General features: G+C 32.6%; 2 protein-coding genes across 2 annotated transcripts; both read right to left on the bottom strand.

Annotated features, from left to right (window-relative positions):
- Positions 1-891: 891 nt before the first annotated feature.
- Positions 892-13494, bottom strand: LOC120122452 (pentatricopeptide repeat-containing protein At3g49730-like). The gene is made up of 3 exons (XM_039141588.1): positions 11213-13494; positions 10239-10357; positions 892-906 (listed from the first exon to the last, which is right to left on the bottom strand). The coding sequence occupies exon 1, from the start codon at positions 13388-13390 to the stop codon at positions 11450-11452; it is 1941 nt and encodes a 646-aa protein (XP_038997519.1). The 5' UTR covers positions 13391-13494; the 3' UTR covers positions 892-906; positions 10239-10357; positions 11213-11449.
- Positions 2918-6155, bottom strand: LOC120122453 (probable pectin methylesterase CGR3). Its single transcript, XM_039141589.1, has 7 exons — positions 5977-6155; positions 5674-5803; positions 5534-5573; positions 5391-5420; positions 4371-4745; positions 3772-3827; positions 2918-3276 (listed from the first exon to the last, which is right to left on the bottom strand). Exons 2-7 carry the CDS (start codon positions 5794-5796, stop codon positions 3121-3123), a joined length of 780 nt encoding a protein of 259 aa, XP_038997520.1. The 5' UTR covers positions 5797-5803; positions 5977-6155; the 3' UTR covers positions 2918-3120.
- Positions 13495-21124: the final 7630 nt, after the last annotated feature.

Genomic DNA, 21124 nt, shown 5'->3' on the forward strand with positions numbered 1-21124 from the left:
ATACTGCCTTGGTCGATCACTGCCTATGAGCCTGTTTTTTTTAATTATTTGGGCGCGCAGTGGTTTCATATGAAAACAATGACAGCCAGGCCAGGTGGTTTGCCCTGATTGTCAGTCCATAGAGACTCGATTTTCTCCACCCTGGCTTGAACGTGATTGTTAAATTTTATTGCCCCAATATTGGACATCAGAGGTTGTTGTTCCAAATACCACAAGGGGCATTTTGATGGGGGATTTCCTTTTGCATTATTTTCTTGATTGACTTGATTAGAATATAAATTTTTATTAATTAATTGACGAAATATTAGATTATTTAAAAGCATGTTACTATTGTGACATTGTCCTTGTAAATTTTTTTAAACAAGTTTATTGTACAATAAAACACGAATTTCCAGGGTTTGAGATAAAAAAAATGAAAGGAAAGAAAAACACCTGATGGCAAAAAGAGAATTCTTTGACACAGACAAACCTCAGACAAGAAGAAAAAGAGAATCGGAGGGCAGTACTCAAAATTTTTTCCATATATTCTCACTTTAGGTTCTTTCCTTTACTTTTGTTGATGGAAGATTAATTTTGTGATCCTGTGGTGATTTTTCAGTCTATGATGAACTAAACTCTGTTTTGTTGGACTGACGATTGATCTTGTTTCTTACCCAATACGTTTATACTTGACGGATTCACCCGATTACCTAGTATGGCAATACAACTAGTGACAATAATTTAATTTATAATATCTATTGTTTCGATATCTAAAATTTATCTGAAATCAAATAATAATATAATTAAATTTTTGTTTATTGATAGTGTATACACGCTTTACAGACGTAACTACTCGAACCAGAATGCATCAAAACTAACCTTAATTCTCTAAAGCCCATTAGACTAATCATTGATGAGAATGAAGAACTTCTTGGGTTGATGTTTAGATCGAATTCATAGTGAGGTAAAAATATGATGACTAATTATTGTTTTTACTTTGTGATCGAATATTTGATAATTTTGAAGTCTAAGATCAAGCTAGGGTTTATAGCTCAAATAAAAAGGAAAAGATTGATTATTTAATGCTTCATCTGATATTATTTTGAGAGTGTTATTTGTCACAAATCATCGTGATCATATCAAACACTTACATAGGTATCATTTTACAAACGAAAGTCGAAACTGTAGGAATACTTTGATATTAATTTTGAAAATTAATTTTAAAAGGTGTTGTAAAAGATATTTTTAAAAATGTTTTTAAAAAATGGAGTTTAAAATTTAACTGTTTGAGATTGTTGTTAAAAATGATTTTGGAAACATAAAATGTCAGTTTCAGACATTATGTTATAAATTTAAATTAAATGATTAAATATAAAAATATAATTTCACCCCAAAATGATTTTCCACAACAAAAACTAAAAAATTAAGCTTTTAAGTTTAGGTTGAAAATTACTTTCCAACCTGATTTTAAATTAATTTTCAAATATTTAGAATTACTTATAAGATAAAAAATACTTTTACATTACCAGAAGCGTTCTCGTACCGAAACTCTCAAAATTTATGAGACTTTTAGGAATCTAAGCTTCCATTCAATGCTAAAAATCATGCGTACCAAGCAACAACCTTGGAACATTCACCATTATGCTTTCATTTGCTCGTTGAAAGCTAAATGGTTTTCTCTTTGCTTTTCCATTTCACATTAAATCTGCATGGTTTGTATACGGTGTCAATGTTTAAGAAATATTATAAAAAAACACTATTATTATAATCACTTCAGACTATAAAAAATATGCCTATTAAATAAAATAAAATATAAATATTAACAATAAAGAAATCATCAAATGAACAATTTACTTATCAAATACAATTTTTTCCTTAATAAAAAAATATGGACTAATTTAGATAAATTTCCAATTCCTTAAGTTTTTTTTTCAGACCAACAAAGAATATAAACATATTTAATCATAATTCAGTGTAAACCTCTTTTAACAACTTAATACTTGAACTTGATTTTTTTTAAAAGTCACTTTAAAGCATTCGAAGAAAATCATTAAATCTTTAAAAATACTTGTTGATTTATTAAAACTAGTTTAAAGAACTCTTAATCTGCTTAAAAAATACAAATTTTGATTTGTAAAATAAAATGATTTAGGAATATGATTTCGAAACAAAAAATTTACCTCAATTGAAGAAGAAGAATGAAGAACCACTAAAATTTCTTGAAAAAACTATGGAAATGAGTTTTAAAATGAAGAATAAGATTAACATTTATGTGATTTTCAAAGAAATTGAAAGGATCTTTGATGTTTGGATGGGAAGAAAATCAAGTTAGTGAATAAGAAATTTTATATCAAGTCCTAATGTGATTATTGTGCGTAAAATCTCATTGATGCATGATTGCATTTTACAAAATTGAATGAATGTTAAATTATTTTAAAACCTTGAACTTTTTATATATGCTCGAATTGTACCTGAATGAACTCGTTTTGCTCCATTATTCGAATACATCACTTGTATGTTATACGTTCGGGTCGGGTTGAAATGTTACATAACTAAATATTAGAAAAGTCTAATTGATATTGTTGAATCACGAGTTAGTAATTATGCAGACCAAACAATTGAATGAGCGGTAATTGATTCATCGAAACCGATTTAGAATTTTATATTCAGAGTTGATAACTTTGTAGTTAATGATGCTTAGAATTCCTTTTATTAATTTGGATTACATAAAATGAATACTTAATATTTAGCAACTTGGAATTTGATCATAGTTAGAAAAATGTCAATCATCACTCTATATTTAGATTATTTTTTATTTTACTGAATTTCTTTAGTGTTAGTAATATTATATTAAGAGCTTCAAATAATCTCATTGATCTATTGATAAGCTAGATCGATTTCCACATCCAGACAACAATGTACTAAATAAATACATGCGAAACAAGTGTATTTTTTTCATCAATTGAATTAATAAATATCAAACGTGTAATGTTAGGGGAACTAACACCAGTGATATCAACATCTCTTTACCAAATTTAGTGTATACACGTAATCTGGGAGCAGAAGATATATTTACTTCACCTTCAAAGCATGACAAAACAAAAGTAATGAGAATTTCACCTTGATGAATTACTCTTTGAATCACTGATATGGTTTTAGGTGGAACACTTGACAAGCTGGCGGGTATGAACTCTTTGATGATGCAGCCTGCTCAAACTTCTTAGTGACAGCTTCATTTCCTTGTAAACTAATTTGGTCGAAAAATCGAACCCACCAAGTGGAACTCCGCATTTTGGCCTTCACATACGGAACATATGTGTTAATGATAAGGTCAACAAAGCACACTAATGTTAGTGTTTAGTGAAATAATTCAGAAACAAGGATCACAACAGGAACAGGTGGAAAAACCATATGAACTACAAACAAACCTTTTCGTTACCCCACTTACACTATCTTAAACTTCAAAATTTTGTTCCCGGTTGCTAATTTAGTGAAAGATATAAACCGAAACCCAATCTTTTGGACCTCTTTCTAGCTGAATATTTGAGACTACTTAAATTTCCAACTACTCGAAATGAAATCTCATCAATACTTTGATCAGCACAATTGTTTATTTTGTAATTGAAAGTCTAAACAATCGACATGAATATGATAATATCCAATAAATTTGATCTTGATGCATTACCTGAAACAAAAATGCTAAGTGGCAATTTTGATGAGATGAATGTTAAAAGATAGAATATGGCTTATTTCAATTCAAAATTCCATTGTTATAAGTAGATAGAGACTTACTGGCCGCCCAAATTTGGATAATTCTGCCACTTTAGCCTTCTGATGACCAGGGGAACCTGATCAACAAAATGAAAGCAATTAAAATTCAAACATACTGAAAGAAAGGATCAAATATGTTAAGGGGTAAAAGCTGTGATGAATCTCCAACTTGATTAAGAAAACCAAGAGACAATGTACTACATCTATCCAAAATTTCTGACGGCTTCAACTATAACCTCTAGGAAAGTTTCAAAGTAGTATAACTTCTCCAGACTGGTAATTAAGTGCTAGTATAAAGAAGAATTGTCTAGCATCTACCGGATTATAGTATTTCATATACATTTAGTGCCGGCAGTGTAGGTGCCTGGATGGTGTAACAAGTTATGCAGAAAAGGGACCAGAGAGATAAAAAAAAGTTTCAACATATGGACTTTTCGTGGAAGGCCATGGAGGTTACTCGTGCAGTGTTAACATAGACAGATGTCACTGTAATTACACCAGAAAAAAATTTCATTTACAAGACAGTTATTTCATGAGCAAATATATCTGGATATAAGCACCTTCATTGCCTGAGTAACTCTTAATTTTATAATTTATAAGAAACTCAAAAGAGGATTTACCTGCAAAAATAACTAGGCCGTCAGAGGCAACCCTTGCGAACTCAGGCAGAGTTTTGTTCAGGTACTTTGGAGACAAGTAATCAATGGCATCTGACACAATAACAAGAGAAAAAGACTTTGACCTATACGGAAGGGGGAACTTGATATCTGCCACACGTACAATGCCTTTTCCCACAAGACTCCTGCAATCTTCTTCAACATCCTCTATGTCATATGGTTCCACACCCCAGGCTTCAGTTCCCTCTTCTTTCAAAAGTTTGGAGACCACCAAACAGGTATCAGGGCCTACATGCAAAACCTTGTGCATGCTGTCACCATATGCCTTCTTCAAAAATGGTATTGCCCTCTGAACTTCTAGTGTGCATGTATAGTCACCTACAAAGATAACAAGAATTCATTGATTTTTGGACTGTTACACAACACTAAATGAAAATATACCCTTTTTCCGGTGCATGGCAATTCCGTTATAACCAAACTTCAAATGTTCCAGTTATCACAGAACACACAAACCATATCTGACTAATGTCACTACCACATATAAATGAGAATCCCTACAATTCCTCAGGCCATAATTAAATGAAATGGAAGGGACTAATTTTTGGATCCTACCTTATCTTTCAACTTCCCTTCCTCCAAAAAGCACTGAAGGAGAGGATCATGACAATTGGTAAGAGATTATTCTATGGAAAAAGAATCATAGGAAAGAAAGCCCCATAACAATGAAATGCAGGAGCAAGGCCTCTAATATCATTTTACCCTCCAAATACTCTCCAATGAATCCTAAAAAAAACAATCTTATTTATATGCTTTAAGAAACATATCCCCATAACAACTAACTGTTAACAATGTCCAAATCCACTCTCCTAAACTTAGCATTAGTGAATCCGCTAGATATTCAAGTAGTTCGAAGAGATGTCATGACAACATAGTGGCGAAAATCAAATAAAAAACAGTAACTAGACAAGTTAATTTCAATGTGAACATCAAATCCAATGAGGAAGAAAGTAAAACATAATTCACCTTGGAGCCGACTGACAACTCGGGATTTACCTGTATCCACCCAAAATGAACAGTATGGCCAATTAGTTGAACAAATAAAATTAGCATATTGAACAGCAAAACGAGTAAGCCAAAACAAGAAATTCCATTAATATGAAGAATACCCGAGCCACTATAGACGTAGCCAATAAGAAGGATAGCTCCCTGGAAGTTGATTTTTCAACAACAAAAAAGAGAGGATAAATGATTACATCAGTTAATTTAATAATAAATAAATAAAAGAAAAGGAATGAGATAGCTATACCACTATGACAAGACCAATAGATAAAATGGGAGAAGATCGGGATTTATATTGTAAGGCACCAGCGAAGGGGTAGTTTCCGCTGTCGACAAAGCGGCGCGTGGTACTAACTTGCCTTCTTGACATGTTATTCCTGTATTGAACAAATAACAGATTTAAACAAAATGTGAAGCTGTTTCATTGGAACAAGAAAGCATCGCCAAACAAACAAAATGAGAAATGAAAAGCAGATCCAAACCATAAGAAAGCTTTCGAATATAAGATAAAATGGAAGAAAAAACAATCAAGAGCGAATGGAAAACTCACCTTAGAGGAGAGAACTGATAAAATTGGATTTTGGATCTTAGATCTGTGGGAAACAGAAAACACCCTTGTTTTCGCTTTTCTAGTGCGAATAGAATACTATTCTGAGTTTGGATTTAAACCATTTATGATTTATGCTAAAAAGGAAAATATTTACAACTAGACGAGTTTGAAAAGGACTTGGATTGGTAACTCAGTGCCGGTATTTTTATTCTCACTATTTCTAGCTTTGCGTTTTCTTTTTAAAAATATAATTTATTAAAGGTAAAACTATTTCAGATTAGGGGTGTGTAAAATTATCCGACCCGGTTGACTCGACCTGTCGATCCGCCGACCCGGATATAAAAAATCGGGTAATTCTTTAAAAAAAATTACCCGGCCGGGTCGGGTACCCGGCCCGACATTTCCCGGGTCGGGCCCGGGTCACAAAATCTAGTTTTTTCAGGTACCCGGTTACCCGAGTACTCGGTTAGTTTTTATTTTTTTTTATTTTTTTATATATAATTATATAAAATATAATGAATTATTTATATTATGAATTATTATATTTTGTATTTTAAACTTTTAAATTTTATGTTCGGATATTAGAGTATGTAATTCGAAGTTTTGAACATTTAAATTTGTGTATATATTTTTTTAAATTAATAATTTGAAAATAAAAAATTAAAAACCGGGTATCGGGTATCCGATTACCGGGTACCCGCAAAATCCGGATACCTGATTACCGGGTACCCGTAACATCCGGATCGGGACACTGACAGAGAAATCGTCGACCCGAAAGTTCCGGGTACCCAGAAATCGGGTACCCGAAAATCCGGGTACCTGGATTTGCACACCCCTACTTCAGATATCGTTAAATTTTATTCGTAGATTTAATTATATTATTAAATTTTTAATAATTATAACAATAAATTTTAATTTTATATTTAATTATGTTATTTTATCGTTAAATCATTAATGAGATGATGACATTATTAACAGTTATTGATTTGACATATCATATAAAATGATGTTATTTTAATGTGATTGTCTTAATGCTTAGAACGATGTTATTTTAGATATTGAATTTTAACGGTGTATCGATTTTGTCACTAAATTTTTGAACATTTTATTTTTTTGACATTGCACTTTTTGGTTATCGCCTGCATGCAATCATTATCTGTTACTAATCATCTTTTGCGACAAAATTAGTGTCAAAATATTTACATTTCACTCATCATTCTTCTCATATAATTAATTTTTGATAAAACTCACTCAAAATCGATGAAATTAAATAAAAAAATTATTATTTTTAAATATTTGAAGACTTTCTTAAATTTACGGGATTTGAGGTATTTGTTCAAAAATTTAAACATTGAAAAATATTATTTCGAGAAGACAACAACATACCTAAAAATTACTCTTATTGGATCTGTCATTGAAAGAGATTAGAGTATTAATACATTAAACTTTAAAATGAATTTTGTCGATTTTAAGTGAGTTTTGTGGGGGAAAAAACTAATCCTGAGAAAAGAAAGTGGAGTGAAATAAGAATATTTTGGTATCGATCTTGTCGTAAAATATGACCAATGAAGGTAGTGTTTGGCTACCGACGGCAGTTGAAAAATATAGTGCTAAAAAATAAAACTGGTTAAAAGTTAAGTGGTAAAATTGATATACCCCTAAAATTCAGTATATAAAACGACATCGTTTTAGGCATCATAACAACCACACTAGGTCATTAACAAATATTAATTATGTCATCATCATGTAACTGATTTAACGACAAAGTGATATAATTAAATGTAAAACTAAAATTCAATGTTATAATTAATAAAAATTAAAAATTTAATAATATAAACAAATCAACGAATAAAATTTAATGATATATGAAATATTTTTCCCTATATTAAAAAACCCCCTCAAACTGCAACATCATATTTAAATAAGCCTTCATACTTATCTTGTAGTTGAATAATCCCCTAAACTATGGTGTGTACCCATTAAAACCCTTAATATAGTCATCACTTTTTTATGCTTATGTGAAGGATGAGGTGACGAAAGATAAATTCATTTTTTTATGATTTTACACATCACAATTTCATTGGTTATAAAGATGTAGTTTATGTCACTAACAAAACATTAAAATATATATTATCAAAATCATTTAAGAAATCATTTTTTCAAAAAAGTGTTAGTAATTATATAGTTTGAGAATTCAAATTTAACCTTGATATTATTAAATGTAATATTCAAGACTCAGTCCAGACGTTACAATCAAACCTAAAATGTCATATAATGAAAATCAATTAAAGCTCCTAATATTTTCAGAAAGTTTAAAATAAATCATTAAATTCAACATAAAATGATTTCAAAGTCACATGGCCAAAGATGAGTCTTAAATTAGTATTATTTGGAAATAAAGTTTAAGTTAAAAACGAGATCCTTTGGTTGATATCGAATCTAAACCTAAAGTACAAAATCAGCTTGGAATGAGAAAAAAAATCGGAGAATGAACTATAAAGTTCAGTGTAGTCTCTAAGTGCATAAAATAACAAGAGAGCGTGAGAATAACAAAATTTAACCAAAGATCATATTGTGTGTTGAAATTAACTAGAGATCAGGCATTAACACAACAGATGCAGACTTAGACTAAAATGACATGTCAGTGTGCAAATACGAGCTAATAAACCTCTAACTGTTCATTCATCCGCTAATCTCCATAGACGGTGTTTCCAAAACTCAAAATCACATTATTTCTCCAAACAGCGGGAATCGAGGTCTAGGTAACAATAGGAGTAGACGCTCAATAACAACGAAAGCTAAAACTCAATGCATCAAATCGCCAAGTCTTATTGTAATACGTCGAATCGCAAAGCCCATAAATAATATGATGAAGGATAAAACTCAGAACTAGTACGATGAATGAAAAAAACTCAACTAGTACAATGCATGACAAAGTCCACAACAATTCTTCCACTCGTGCAACTAAATACCCATGCAGAGTGCAAAATAACATAAGTGATTTTAGAAACATGACAATTGTGAGAGACTTTTTAGACTAAAAAAATTGTCATACGTAAGGGACCTGAAATACACAGTATTCTAACACATAATAGTTACAATCGTGCACACACTAAATTCATTGCCGAAATTCAAAGATCATAGCATTCATATATCAGATAAACTAGAAGTCATGCTTTTCAAATGTATATATCGTTATACTTTCATAGAACAATGCCTTCATATGACATACCAAGTGACTTTCAAAAAGGACAGTCATATGGCTGCTGTCGTAAAGCAGAACAACGAAACAGAGCATACAATCGATGAACCCTCAAACAAAGAATTGAAGATGGACATCGATGGTGAAAAGCGTCGACCAGGAATATGCTTATTGAGCAAAATATCACTACTGAAGAAATGGAAGATCTTAGGTGGAAATTCGAAGTGTCCTCCTAAAGCAAGAAATAGGCAAGGGACTTCGATTCGGAAATACTACAAATCAACAGGATGATTCACTCCCAGTGACCACTGGAGAAGGGGAACCGATAGGCATAATAACACCGGAAGATGTCATTGAAGTGCTTTTGCAAGTAAATGAACCATTTTTGCATCATTAAGATCTCAAAGAAGAAAAGGTATATATGACGGCCTTTAGCCCATGCAGGCGGAGATATTTGATCACACGGATCATCGCCATTAACACTAATGATATCTCCATACATAAAACACAAGCCTAAGGAAGATTTGATTATACATAAAGTACATTAAAATCTTAAGGTTGACCATTGGAAGGAAGAACTTTGAACTCTATTATCAAGGTCAGTCAATTATGACGACTGCTAAATTTGGGCAGTGTAAAATTAGTGGATTCAATAACAAACACACTGCATAGCAGAATACAAAGAATTACCAAGGTATAAAAATCTGCTGTGGAAGTTTATTCCATTATGTAAGTGTAGTCAAGTTCAATCCAATAAAACAGGTTTTGTCTATTTAATAAAGTACGATAAACTTATATTTAAACACAATTAGCATAACATGAAGGTAAACCATGCATACAAGGATTGCAAAGTCTAATCCAGAGTGTTGGTTGCCACCTGAATGAACTTGATTAATTTTCAAATTTTATCTACCCAAGTGGATGAATATAAGGAAATTCTTCATTCCATTACAAAAAGACCCAGGTATTAATATTATAGCCCATATTTTGAACATTTCAATTATAAGAAAAAGTTATTTCCCACCATTTGTTATTGTTGAGAGAGTCAAAGAGCAGAGACAGGAAGTTTGAAAAGCCACAGCCTCCTTGTTGAGCTGTTTCACGAACACAATTAATGTAGGAGCTCAGCAAAATGGTCAAAGAGGAATCAACGTGTGGGGTAAATAGGACTGCAGGTTCCTAGAAGGAAAACAAAGTTAATAATCAGGAGTTAACATTTTTCTAAAAAGAACATTCAGAATACACCACAATAATCTTCATATAAGCTATTATCTGAGGACGGGTCCAAAAGATGAGAAGAAAAACACGAAAGTCAAAACAATTTACGATTTAACACAAACCAGCTCAACTTGACTGAAGAAAACTATGTAGAGTATTCTTCATGTTTAGCTTAATTTTGTACAACTAAAAAGGGTAATGCAATGAAAAAAAGTGCTAAAAATGAATTTTGGTCATTACACCTTCAATTTCAAACAATTATCTTAAGCACTTGGGCAAATTCTTTCATGTCCAACCAATATGATTAAAAATTGAATAGTTTATCATCTTTGATCAATCTAGTAGACGCTATCACATATAGTATTGGTTTCTAGGAATGGCAGTGGTTTATTGGCTATTTTAGTATTTCTTAATAATTGATGCCATTAGATCTGCAAACTCAATAATAATTTCTATCCATTCAACCTTATAAAAGGATTCTATATGGCCTTGATCACGATCACCTATATAGGCCTATCAAGAGTTAGTCCAAAGGACCAGGATGCACACCACAAAAGATCCATTCATGCTTATCAAAATTATGCACCATGCTTCCGATATGCAAACTAGATCCACGGCGGCTCTGCTCTACTTCCACATGCCACTAAAAGATACAGCAAAACAAGAGAAAAAAAACTCATTTTCCCTCACAAAGAGTTACTATCAATCACATAACCAAGGGTTGTAGACTTGATTCGGATTTCGTTGCAGCCAACCAATTCTTGAATGAAAAGGCATTTCTAGGGAAGGAAAGCTAGATGTAATAAAGACAAGTACCAAAAAGTGATATGAGCAAGGGGAAAAAGTCTTGACATCTAAACGTGGTGACCATTGAGTTCTTTCCGGTTCCATCTACATGCAGAACAAGCTGATTGTTTTTAAAGAATATTGAGGCTTCCCCTTTCTCCACTCTGTACAAAATGCAAATCTCATTGCTGTCAGAGAAGCAATCTAAAGAAATAATTCTGTGATTGAGTTCACTACTTGACAAATGAAAACCTTTCATTGAAGCTACTAAATGTCGGATCTACTACGGGCTGAACCCCACCGACGTCGACGAGCCCTCCTCTTTCTACCATCTGTTTTTTCCTTCGCTTTTTCTTTCAAGTCCCTCTCCCCTCGCCGTTTATACATCTTAAAAGTAATCTCTCTATCTTCAGCCATTTTCCTCACCTTCTCTGTAATCTCAGCTGCAATCTGCCTGTTATACAGTTTCCTCAAACCCCTCATGAGCTTTGCAAAAGTATCCGGCTGTGGCATTAAATCTGCATCCATCATTTCCAGACAATACGAACAGGCCTCCTTCACATGGCCCTTTGAGAAAAGGGCGTGAATCCATATTGTCCATGCAGACACATTAAGTTCACAACCTTTACCAACAATACAACTCCAAACATCCTTGGCCATTTCAAGCTTCTCAGCTCTCAACAAAGAATTGAACAAATCCTTCATAACCCCATATTGAGGAACACAAAATAGACCACTTCCAACCATTTCTTTAAAATGCTCACAGGCTTCAACCAAGCACCCTTGTGCAATAAAACCATGGATCATAACAATAAAACTATCAACTCCGGGACTAAATCCACTTCTTTCCATCTCATTCCAAACACGCAAAGCTTCTTTAACTTCCTCTAACTTACAAGCTAATCGAATAATCACATTATAAATACCAGAATCTGGAACACAACCAATCTTCCTCATCTCCTCTATCAACTCCAAACACTTTTCTAACTCTTCCTTCTTCTCATGAGCCACCATAATATGCAAAAAGGTAGACGAATTTGGTATAAGACCTTTTGCTGTCATCCTATCCAAAAGCTCATAAGCTCTCTCAAGCTTCCCCCACTTACAAAACCCACTTAACAAAGTGGTATAAGCCATAACATCCCCTTGACAACCATTTTTCTCCATTTCATCAAAAACCCTCATTGCTTCTACCATTCTATCAGCCTTACAGAGCCCCTGAATTACAATGGTATATGAACAAGCATTCGGGCCAATCCCTTTCATCGTCATTTCTTTCAACAAATCAAAAGCATCCCCCATTTTGTTTCCCAAAACATATCCACTTAACAAATTGTTATAAACCACATTATCCAGCTCCAAACCAGCTTCTTTCATTTGAACCAACACATGTTTAGCTTCCAAAATCTTCCCTTCTTTACACCAACCATATAACAAAGAAGTAAAATATTTTAAATTAGGCTTAAATCTTACCTTCATCTCCTCAAAAACTAAAGCCGCTTCTTTTGCATTCCCATTTTTACACAAAGCATCTAATAATGCCCCAAATACGGCCTCATCTTGCGGGCAACCATACTTCGGCATTTCATCGAACACTTCAATGGCCTTTTTAACCATTCGTGAAGAAGCAAACCTTCTTATCAAAACAACAAATAATTCAGCCGTTATGAAATGGGGATTCTCATTTCTGATTTCTTCCAGTAGCGCCCAAACGGCACCGAATTGTCTCATTTTGCCTAAAATCTTAATCATTGATTTGTAAATTTCATAGCTTGGGTGATATCCGGGTTGTTTTGATGCCCAAGTGAAGAATCTGTAGCCCAAATTACCAGCATCGCCACAACGGTTCAAAACTCGTTCGGTTAAACCGTGGCGGAAAACGACGCCCGACTGTTGTAAAGCGAGGTTTAGCTTTGGGACTCGAGTGTGGAATTTCCGGAGGATTCTGTATATCTTTTCGACATCCGAAGCAAAGTCATCGGCATGATGATCGTTGTCGGGTTCAAAGTCGGGCTGTGGGGTTTTAAAGGTAACTAAGCCGAACCCAGGTTTAGAACTGGTCGAGAAGTTGTTGCTGTTCTCGTCATTATGGTAGTCGTTGCCGTTGTTGGGAATGGAGTGAAAGTGGTATATGTTTGGATACGAGGAGAGTGAAAGATAACGGTGTTTGGGTATAAGCGAGAGTGCCATGGCAGAAAATCTTCGCATTGTTTTATTCTGTTTGCAAAGGTGAAAGGTTTAAGCTAGTTCTCACCAGATGTATCCATTTTCTTGATTTTCTCGGAAGGAAAAGTTTTCAAAACGGTGAAGGGAAAATTTAGGTTAAATTACTAAAATGACGGAGTACCTTTTAATTAATTTAATTTTTTTAGACTTAATATAAAAAAATATTTAATTTTTTTTCGATTAGTATAGATGTTACAAAAAAACTATATTGACCAAAAAAAAAAGTAAGCACCTAAACATCTATAATGTTTTTTTAAAAACTATTCTTTAAAAAAACGTTATTACTTATATGACAGGTCACATAAGTTGTTTTTCCAACGCTGAAGACATCCGAGACCAAAATAAAAAGAAATAGAAATATTGAGTTAAAAATCACATAAATTTTATTAAAAGAAAATTAATGTTTTTTTATGGAAAGAAAAATATTGAGCTAAAAAATGTTGAAAAATAGTTAATCTTTTATTTTTTAAATTTTATATATAATATAAATTTAGTATTCTTATAATATTTTTTTAAAAAAATTATAAAAATTTTAGTTAAAATTATTGAAAACTATAAAATATTTAAAATATTTTTCTGATTTTATAATTTTGTAAATTATAAAGTTTATATAATTTAGTGATTTTTAACAAAATATTAAGTTTGGAAATTACAATAAAAGTGACTAATTTCTTGTTCTTTTAATAAAATTTATATAATTTTTTGTTTAATATTTTTATTTTTATTTTTCATTTTAGAGAAACATTTCATGTGACTTACCAGCATAAGCAAAGACGCTTTCTTGAGAAAAAATCTTTCAAAAGACGCTTTCAAATAGACACGTCTTCATCTTATGCGACAGAAATAGATGTCATTACAGAAAATAATTATTAATACTATTTTAGTTAAAATGAGAATAAAATAATATTATTTTAATAATTTAGTCGAAAATTTAAATACCAAGATTTTTCTCATGGCTAAAAACCCATCAATCATTTCAGCAAGCTCGAATTAATTAGATATGCTAACAGGACATAATATAGTATATTAGATTTTTAATCTTTCGGCTCAATAAATTTTATAATTCATGTGAAGAAATTTTCAAAATGAGTGTTATATATTGATATATACCATCAATATTACATATGAATATGTATTATTATTTTATTATATTTTTTAAAAACTTAAAAATCTAAAAGTTAATTAATTATGCTTAAAATTAGATTTTAATATATTTTTTAACTCTCACTCTTTTCCATCTATTTTTATTATAAGATATGGTTACAGGCAATTTTGGCCATTGGAAACCATTATAAGGATAGTATATCGACATTTTTGCCAGACATGAGAACCTTTAAGCACGTTCAACTGTAAAGGTATATGATTTCAGTATCTCTGACAAAAATGCCTAAATAATAAGAACAATTTCCTCTTTGATAACACAGCATCATCCTCATCATTAAGCATTATCGGAACATGTTTAATTTCATAACAAAGAATCTTGTAATATTTTCAGACTGTAGCATACATACCTAAACTCTCACAGACCTAATCTTTGATAACAGAGCATTGATCATATCAATGGACTTGGACGATTCTTCCTGCTTTCGAGCATCGTTCACCTTCAAACTCCTATTGCTTTTACTGGGAATTCGATTGCACCTGCTACCGACGAGTCTCCCAGCATTGTATGGGACTCGCGGCGGTGTTTTATTCGGTGTTTGGCTAAGTTAAGGCTGAACGGGGTCGGGTTGGGGAAAATGAAACCATTCTCGGTAGGTCAAAGTAGGGATGGCAAACGGGCGGGTCGGGTGCGGATACCCCCTCCCTCATCCCTATACCCACCTAATATTTTCCAATCCACCACATATGTTGGGTAAAAAATTTCAAATCCACACCCGCTCACGCGGGTACATTCTCAAATTCTTCCCCACACCAACTACCCAACTGAAGACGTACCTGGCTAGACCTGCCTGACAACTAGAGGTATGCAAAAAAATCCGATCCGACCGATCCGATCCAAAAATTCAGATATCCGATCCGTTTTTCAATTTTCGGATAGTTCAGATCGGGTATCTGAATTTATTTTTTGGATTATCGGATACGGATCGATAAAAAACCATGTTCGGATTATTCGAAAACTCGAAAAAAAATTTGGGCTATATTCGAAGACCAGAGGAGGTTTTCGCATAAGGCGTGGGCACGACTTATTCATCCTGAGCTATCGCAAAAGAAGTATGCAGTTAAGGCGTGGTCACGCCTTACCAGTCCTTAGAACCCTAAATTGAGACTTACTGTATACGAGGCCATCGTCTATAAACTTCAAAACCTCCGTTGTTTTAGTGGATTTCATGTCTCTTACCTCTTCGTTTATAGACCACCAACCACACTACCATATTAAGCTAAACCATCTACCAGTAGTCATTATCTGTCCTAATCATCTTCTTATATAAACCCAAAACTTCAACAAACCATTAGCGATAAGAATTACAAATGTTGGATAAACACCTAAACAAATCAATTATTTGAGTTGTAAAAATATTATGGACACAACTTTCTCTTAGTTATTTAAACAATGACTTTTTATTTGTTGTTGCACATGTTTCTAATTATAATAAAGTTTCACCTACCTAAAATTAAAACATTATTTTATCTCTTTCCCCACACCAGCAACCAAAAAGCTTATACAAATCTAAGCAAATGATCCAGGATGAATAAAATATAGACCGGTGTTTGGATCTTTACCTTTGCATTATCCCAATCCAGAAAAAGAAGATCAAATCTAAGTTGTATTGGTTTTGGGTTTTTTTTTCAAGATGTTTTTGTTTTTCAATGCATGATTATACAAATTATAATGCATAAATTATTCATAATTTTCAAAATCAGCGGAATGTGTGAATGCACTTAAATTTAGAAGAATATCAAAATCGATAATTCAATATATGTACATAGAATGTGTTTCTTAAAAATCAAAATCAATATATGAATGCTCTTAGATTCAACAGAATATCAAAATCAAAATATTGGAGTATTGACTATTGACCTTGTATCTTGAACAGAACTAAGAGGATTAGATCTGAAAACCGAAGTATTCACCTTACGATAAGTTAAAGCGGCCACAAACAACTTTGATGCAGCAAACAAGATTGGGGAAGGTGGTTTTGGATCTGTGTATAAGGTGACATACAACTCTACTACCCGCAGAGGAGAACAGAGTAAAGAAGAGGAAGAAGGCGTACATGAATGAGCTGGAGACTAGAGTTTGAAACTTAGAGAAGAAGAACTACCAGAATATTGGTGCAGTAATCAACAAGCAAAGCACGAGAGGTTTGAAAGAAAAAAATTGATTCATAAACTTATCCCTAATATTTGGTTAAATTATAAGTTATATCTTATACAATATTAAGATTTATAAATTAGTCTCTAAAATTATACCTAAATTCATAATGGTCCAAAATTTAATGGATATTTAGTGGGCGGGCCAATGTGGGGTGGGCGGATACGGGGCGGGTAAGGTCTCAAACCCATCATCCGCCCATTACCCGCGACGGGTGCCACTTTCTAAATCCACACCCGCCCACTACCCACTAAAGTTATACCCATCCCCGCCTCAATTGGAGTGGGTACAGTGTGAAATCTACGAAATTGTATCTGTTTGTCATCCCTAGGTCAAAAAGTTTATGGGGTTAGATTTATGGGAGAAAGATGAACAAACGTTTTCCATTATCAATTACTTTATAATATTATTAAATTACTAATAATTAAATTTACTATTATTATTTTTATTAAAAAATTATTTTTTATAATAAAAAGTAGATGAAAAAGAAAAGTTTTAAAATGATTTAGAAATAGTGGTCGGAAGTCGGTTATTGCTTCTAACAACTATAGATCCGAAACCCAAGAACTTATTTTTCTCTAACATAACATATACGTCTGTCTGTTTGTATGTGTTTTTTCTTTTTTAAGTTAACCGGTAATTTTTGGTTTTAAATTTGGAATAATTAGATTTTAATAAATGCGATGTCAACTTGCTTGTTTCATGTGCAAAGTATCAAACTCGGTCTATAAAGCATGGTTGTCATCCTCACAATCTCCTACGATTGGGGAAAAGCATTGTCAATGACATACCCTGAAGAAAATGTGGCAAACGTTTCAAGGACTCCTGCTTCAGCTGCAAATAGTATATTTTAATGTGCATCCTGAGTGTATCCCGCCGCCGTCTAGTTTCAAACATAAATACCATTTGCATCCGCTTGTGCTGGCAACCCCTATTGTTGAAGATGATTCGGCAGATTATTACTGCGATATGTGTGAGACAGAAAGGAATCCAGGACTCCAAGTTTATTTTTACAAAGAATGCAATTAAATTGCACATATTGATTGTGCATTTATGAGGTAAAAACACCAACAACTACTCTCTTTTTTCTCTTTTTGTTTTGTTTTGATTATTTGATATATGTTTGAAACTCAACTTTTGTGTTTAGACTCTTGAGCCTGCAAAATAGAATATACTCTTAGATCATCATGGAATGGAAGAGAATTCTGGGGACGAAAGTTTGGAATTAGAAGGGAGATTGCATCATAAAACGGTTAGTATCTGTTTAATGATTAACTAACGGTTATTGAAAACAAATGGAAGTAAAAGTAGAGAAAAACAAAACTCCATCTTTCAAACTATTTTGAACTTAATTGAATGTTGCCTCGTTTATTAAGCCGGGATTGAATCCTACAATATATGGAGCAGATCAATGACGATTGCACTTCTCGTCAAGAACATATTGGGGCTAGTCAATGGAGATTACCGTCGCGAGGATTTCACTGGTTCAATAGAGTCTCAATGGGATTGTTGTAATGCGCTAGTTTTATCTTGGATTCTCAACACCGTCCGCAAAGATCTGTCTGCAGGGATCGTCTTTGCATCCAAGGCGGCTCTTGTTTGGTCAGACCTAAATGAGCATTCTGACAAGGCTGATGGATCACACATCTTCCTCCATCGAGAAATTGCTACATCAGTTCAAGGTGATTCATCTATCTCAACATATTTTACACGATTAAAACAGCTATGGGATGAGTTTAGTGCCCTAGTTCCCCTTACATTTTGTGAATGTGATGCATCTCAAGCGAATCCACAACATATTCTTCAGCAGTGTCGTGACGACTTTTTTTTAAAGCCTATTTAGAATAAGTTTAGAAATTAAGAATCAAAATTTTAGAAAGATTTGAAACGTTTGGAGTCGTCATCAACCTTTGGTATTAGGTATGTTAAAAACTCGCAATACACCCTTTTTAAATAAAAAATTAAAAAGAGGCGTGATTTAATATGCGATTAAGAGATTATGGGTTCGGGAGTCAATTACGCTTGGGGAATGATTAGCACCCACAACGCTCAAAAATTGTACCTTCAATTATGAATTTGTCCTTATATTAAAAATTAAGAAATTCGAATATTTATTTAGTTGATGATCCTTTTATTTCCTAAAATAAGAATATTTAAAGAATTTTAGAGAGATGCACAACATTTATCTATTTCATATTAAAGAAGAAACAAACCCCCTAATCGGAATTAAGGCAATTACTTCTTATGTTTTAATCGAAATATGAAACATTGTCATCCTTAAAATTTATAGAAATCCTAAAAGAAAATTAAGGGTGACAAGCTAGTCAAATTATTATTTAAAAGAATAAGGATGTTCCTTAGCAATTTAAACGTATGAACAAACATCTACCCTCTTGTTTTAATTAATGAGCCTATTTAATTTTCAAAGTGACTACTAGTAGAATACTTATTTATTTGAAAATATTGAAAAAGAAATGTCTAGTTATTTTAAGATCATTCCTCTCAATATTTAAAGATAAATGGATGTTGAGCTATATTTTGATATAATGATTTAGGGCAAAATATTTTTGGACTTGAATTGAATTTATTCAAAGTTTTCACAGTTTTAAAAAATAATTCAAAGTCCTTAAAACTTGGAATTGAGCACAAAACAATTTTTTGTACAAGTAGTACCGATATTGTTCTTACAGTACCGATACCTCATGAACAGTACCAATACCAAAGGTAAGGGAAGTATCGATACTCACTAGGTAGTATCGATACTACCAGCATTGCTCAAATTCCAGAATGCAAAAATGTCACCGATACCCAAAGGGTACCGATACTACTTTACATAGTAGTATCGATACCATAGGTGTAGTATCGATACCATTAGGCCCCAACGACTAGTAACATCTAGTTGATTTAAATATAAACAAAGGTAGTACCGATACTCCCTTTAGGAGTACCGATACCCCCTGTTTTGGGCAACTTTATTTTGCACGAAAATTGATCCCCAACGGCTCTAAAACACCTCCAACAGCTAGAAACGACCATAACAACATTCTAATATATAAATACAAGTTGAGGACACTTGAAGAAGGGTTAGAACACCTATTCAAGCAATCAAACACAAGAGAAGAATTTTTCATTCTTATTTTCATTTCTCTTGTATATATTTTGTTCTTGTGAGCTAAATTATTTGTAAACACCTACCTTTGAAAGGTCTATTTGTTTACTTCTTCTATCTTAGCCAAGTAAAAAGATAGGGAGTTTTTAAAGGTTATCTCTTTGTCCTTGAAAAGAAATAAAAATGAGTGAATTTGTTAGAAAATCCTTAGTGAGAAGCTAAGGTAGTTGAGGTAGACTTAGTTTAGAAGTCGAACCACTATAAATCGATGTGTCAAATTTTCTATCTTTCTAATCTCCTTATTTCCTAATCAAATTTTGCCAATTCACCCCCTTATGCAATTTTCAATTGTTCAATTGAGTCTCTTCAATCCTAACAATGGATATTCTATTTAAATCAAATTATGAATTTATTCATTTATTTCTAATTAATATTGTTAAAAAACTAATCCTAAAAGGATAATTCTAAGCTTAATTGATTTCAAACTAAAGAACTTAAACTAAGGCTCCAACTAATGACTAAAGCTAAAACTAAAGAACTTAAAGTCTAATGTTTGGTTTTAATGTCAGTGATTAAATTAAAAGATTTAGAAATCTAAAGGTTTTATTCTATGTTTAAACGTGACCATATTAAAAGATTCAAAAATTGGCATTCAATATTAATAATTAAACACATTTGGTAAAATAATTAAAGCAATTGGAGTGAAATCAATGACTAAATTGAACTCAATCAAAATTTGGGAAATGAATTACAAACATTTGGTGACCAAAATAAAATAAAGGAAAAGACAAATCCATAAGCAAAACACGCTAACTGTAGAGTGTTTTAATGAAGCAAATAGCACAAAATTTACACATTATAATTACAAAATTTTAGAACAAACTTCATTTTCATCATTTCAAAATTTTCTCCTCCCCCAAATTCTCCCAACTTGGCCAAAAATTCACCCAAAAAAAAAAACTCCCTAGTTCTTCAAACATTCAACCTTTGTTCATCCTTGTTCTTACCCAAAACCCCACTTTAATACACCACAAACACCAAAACACCACCCAAAATATGTTTTTTAATATCAAAAGCCAAACTTTCTCAAGAGCACTAACATGTTCTTCCCTCAAAATCAAACTTCAATCTTCCACTAACACCAAAAAAATAACCAAAACATGTTATTTTCGAATCAAATACCCAAACACGAAAATTTCCAACATCTTTCCTAAATCTTCCCCAAAATCTCCAAAAACAAAGCCTAAACTACACCCAAATCCAAAAGGATTTTCCCAACTTCACCCAACAT

Source organism: Hibiscus syriacus, unplaced genomic scaffold, assembly GCF_006381635.1.
Source record: "Hibiscus syriacus cultivar Baekdansim isolate YM2019G1 unplaced genomic scaffold, ASM638163v2 tig00110387_pilon, whole genome shotgun sequence".
Classification (NCBI taxonomy): Eukaryota; Viridiplantae; Streptophyta; class Magnoliopsida; order Malvales; family Malvaceae; genus Hibiscus; species Hibiscus syriacus.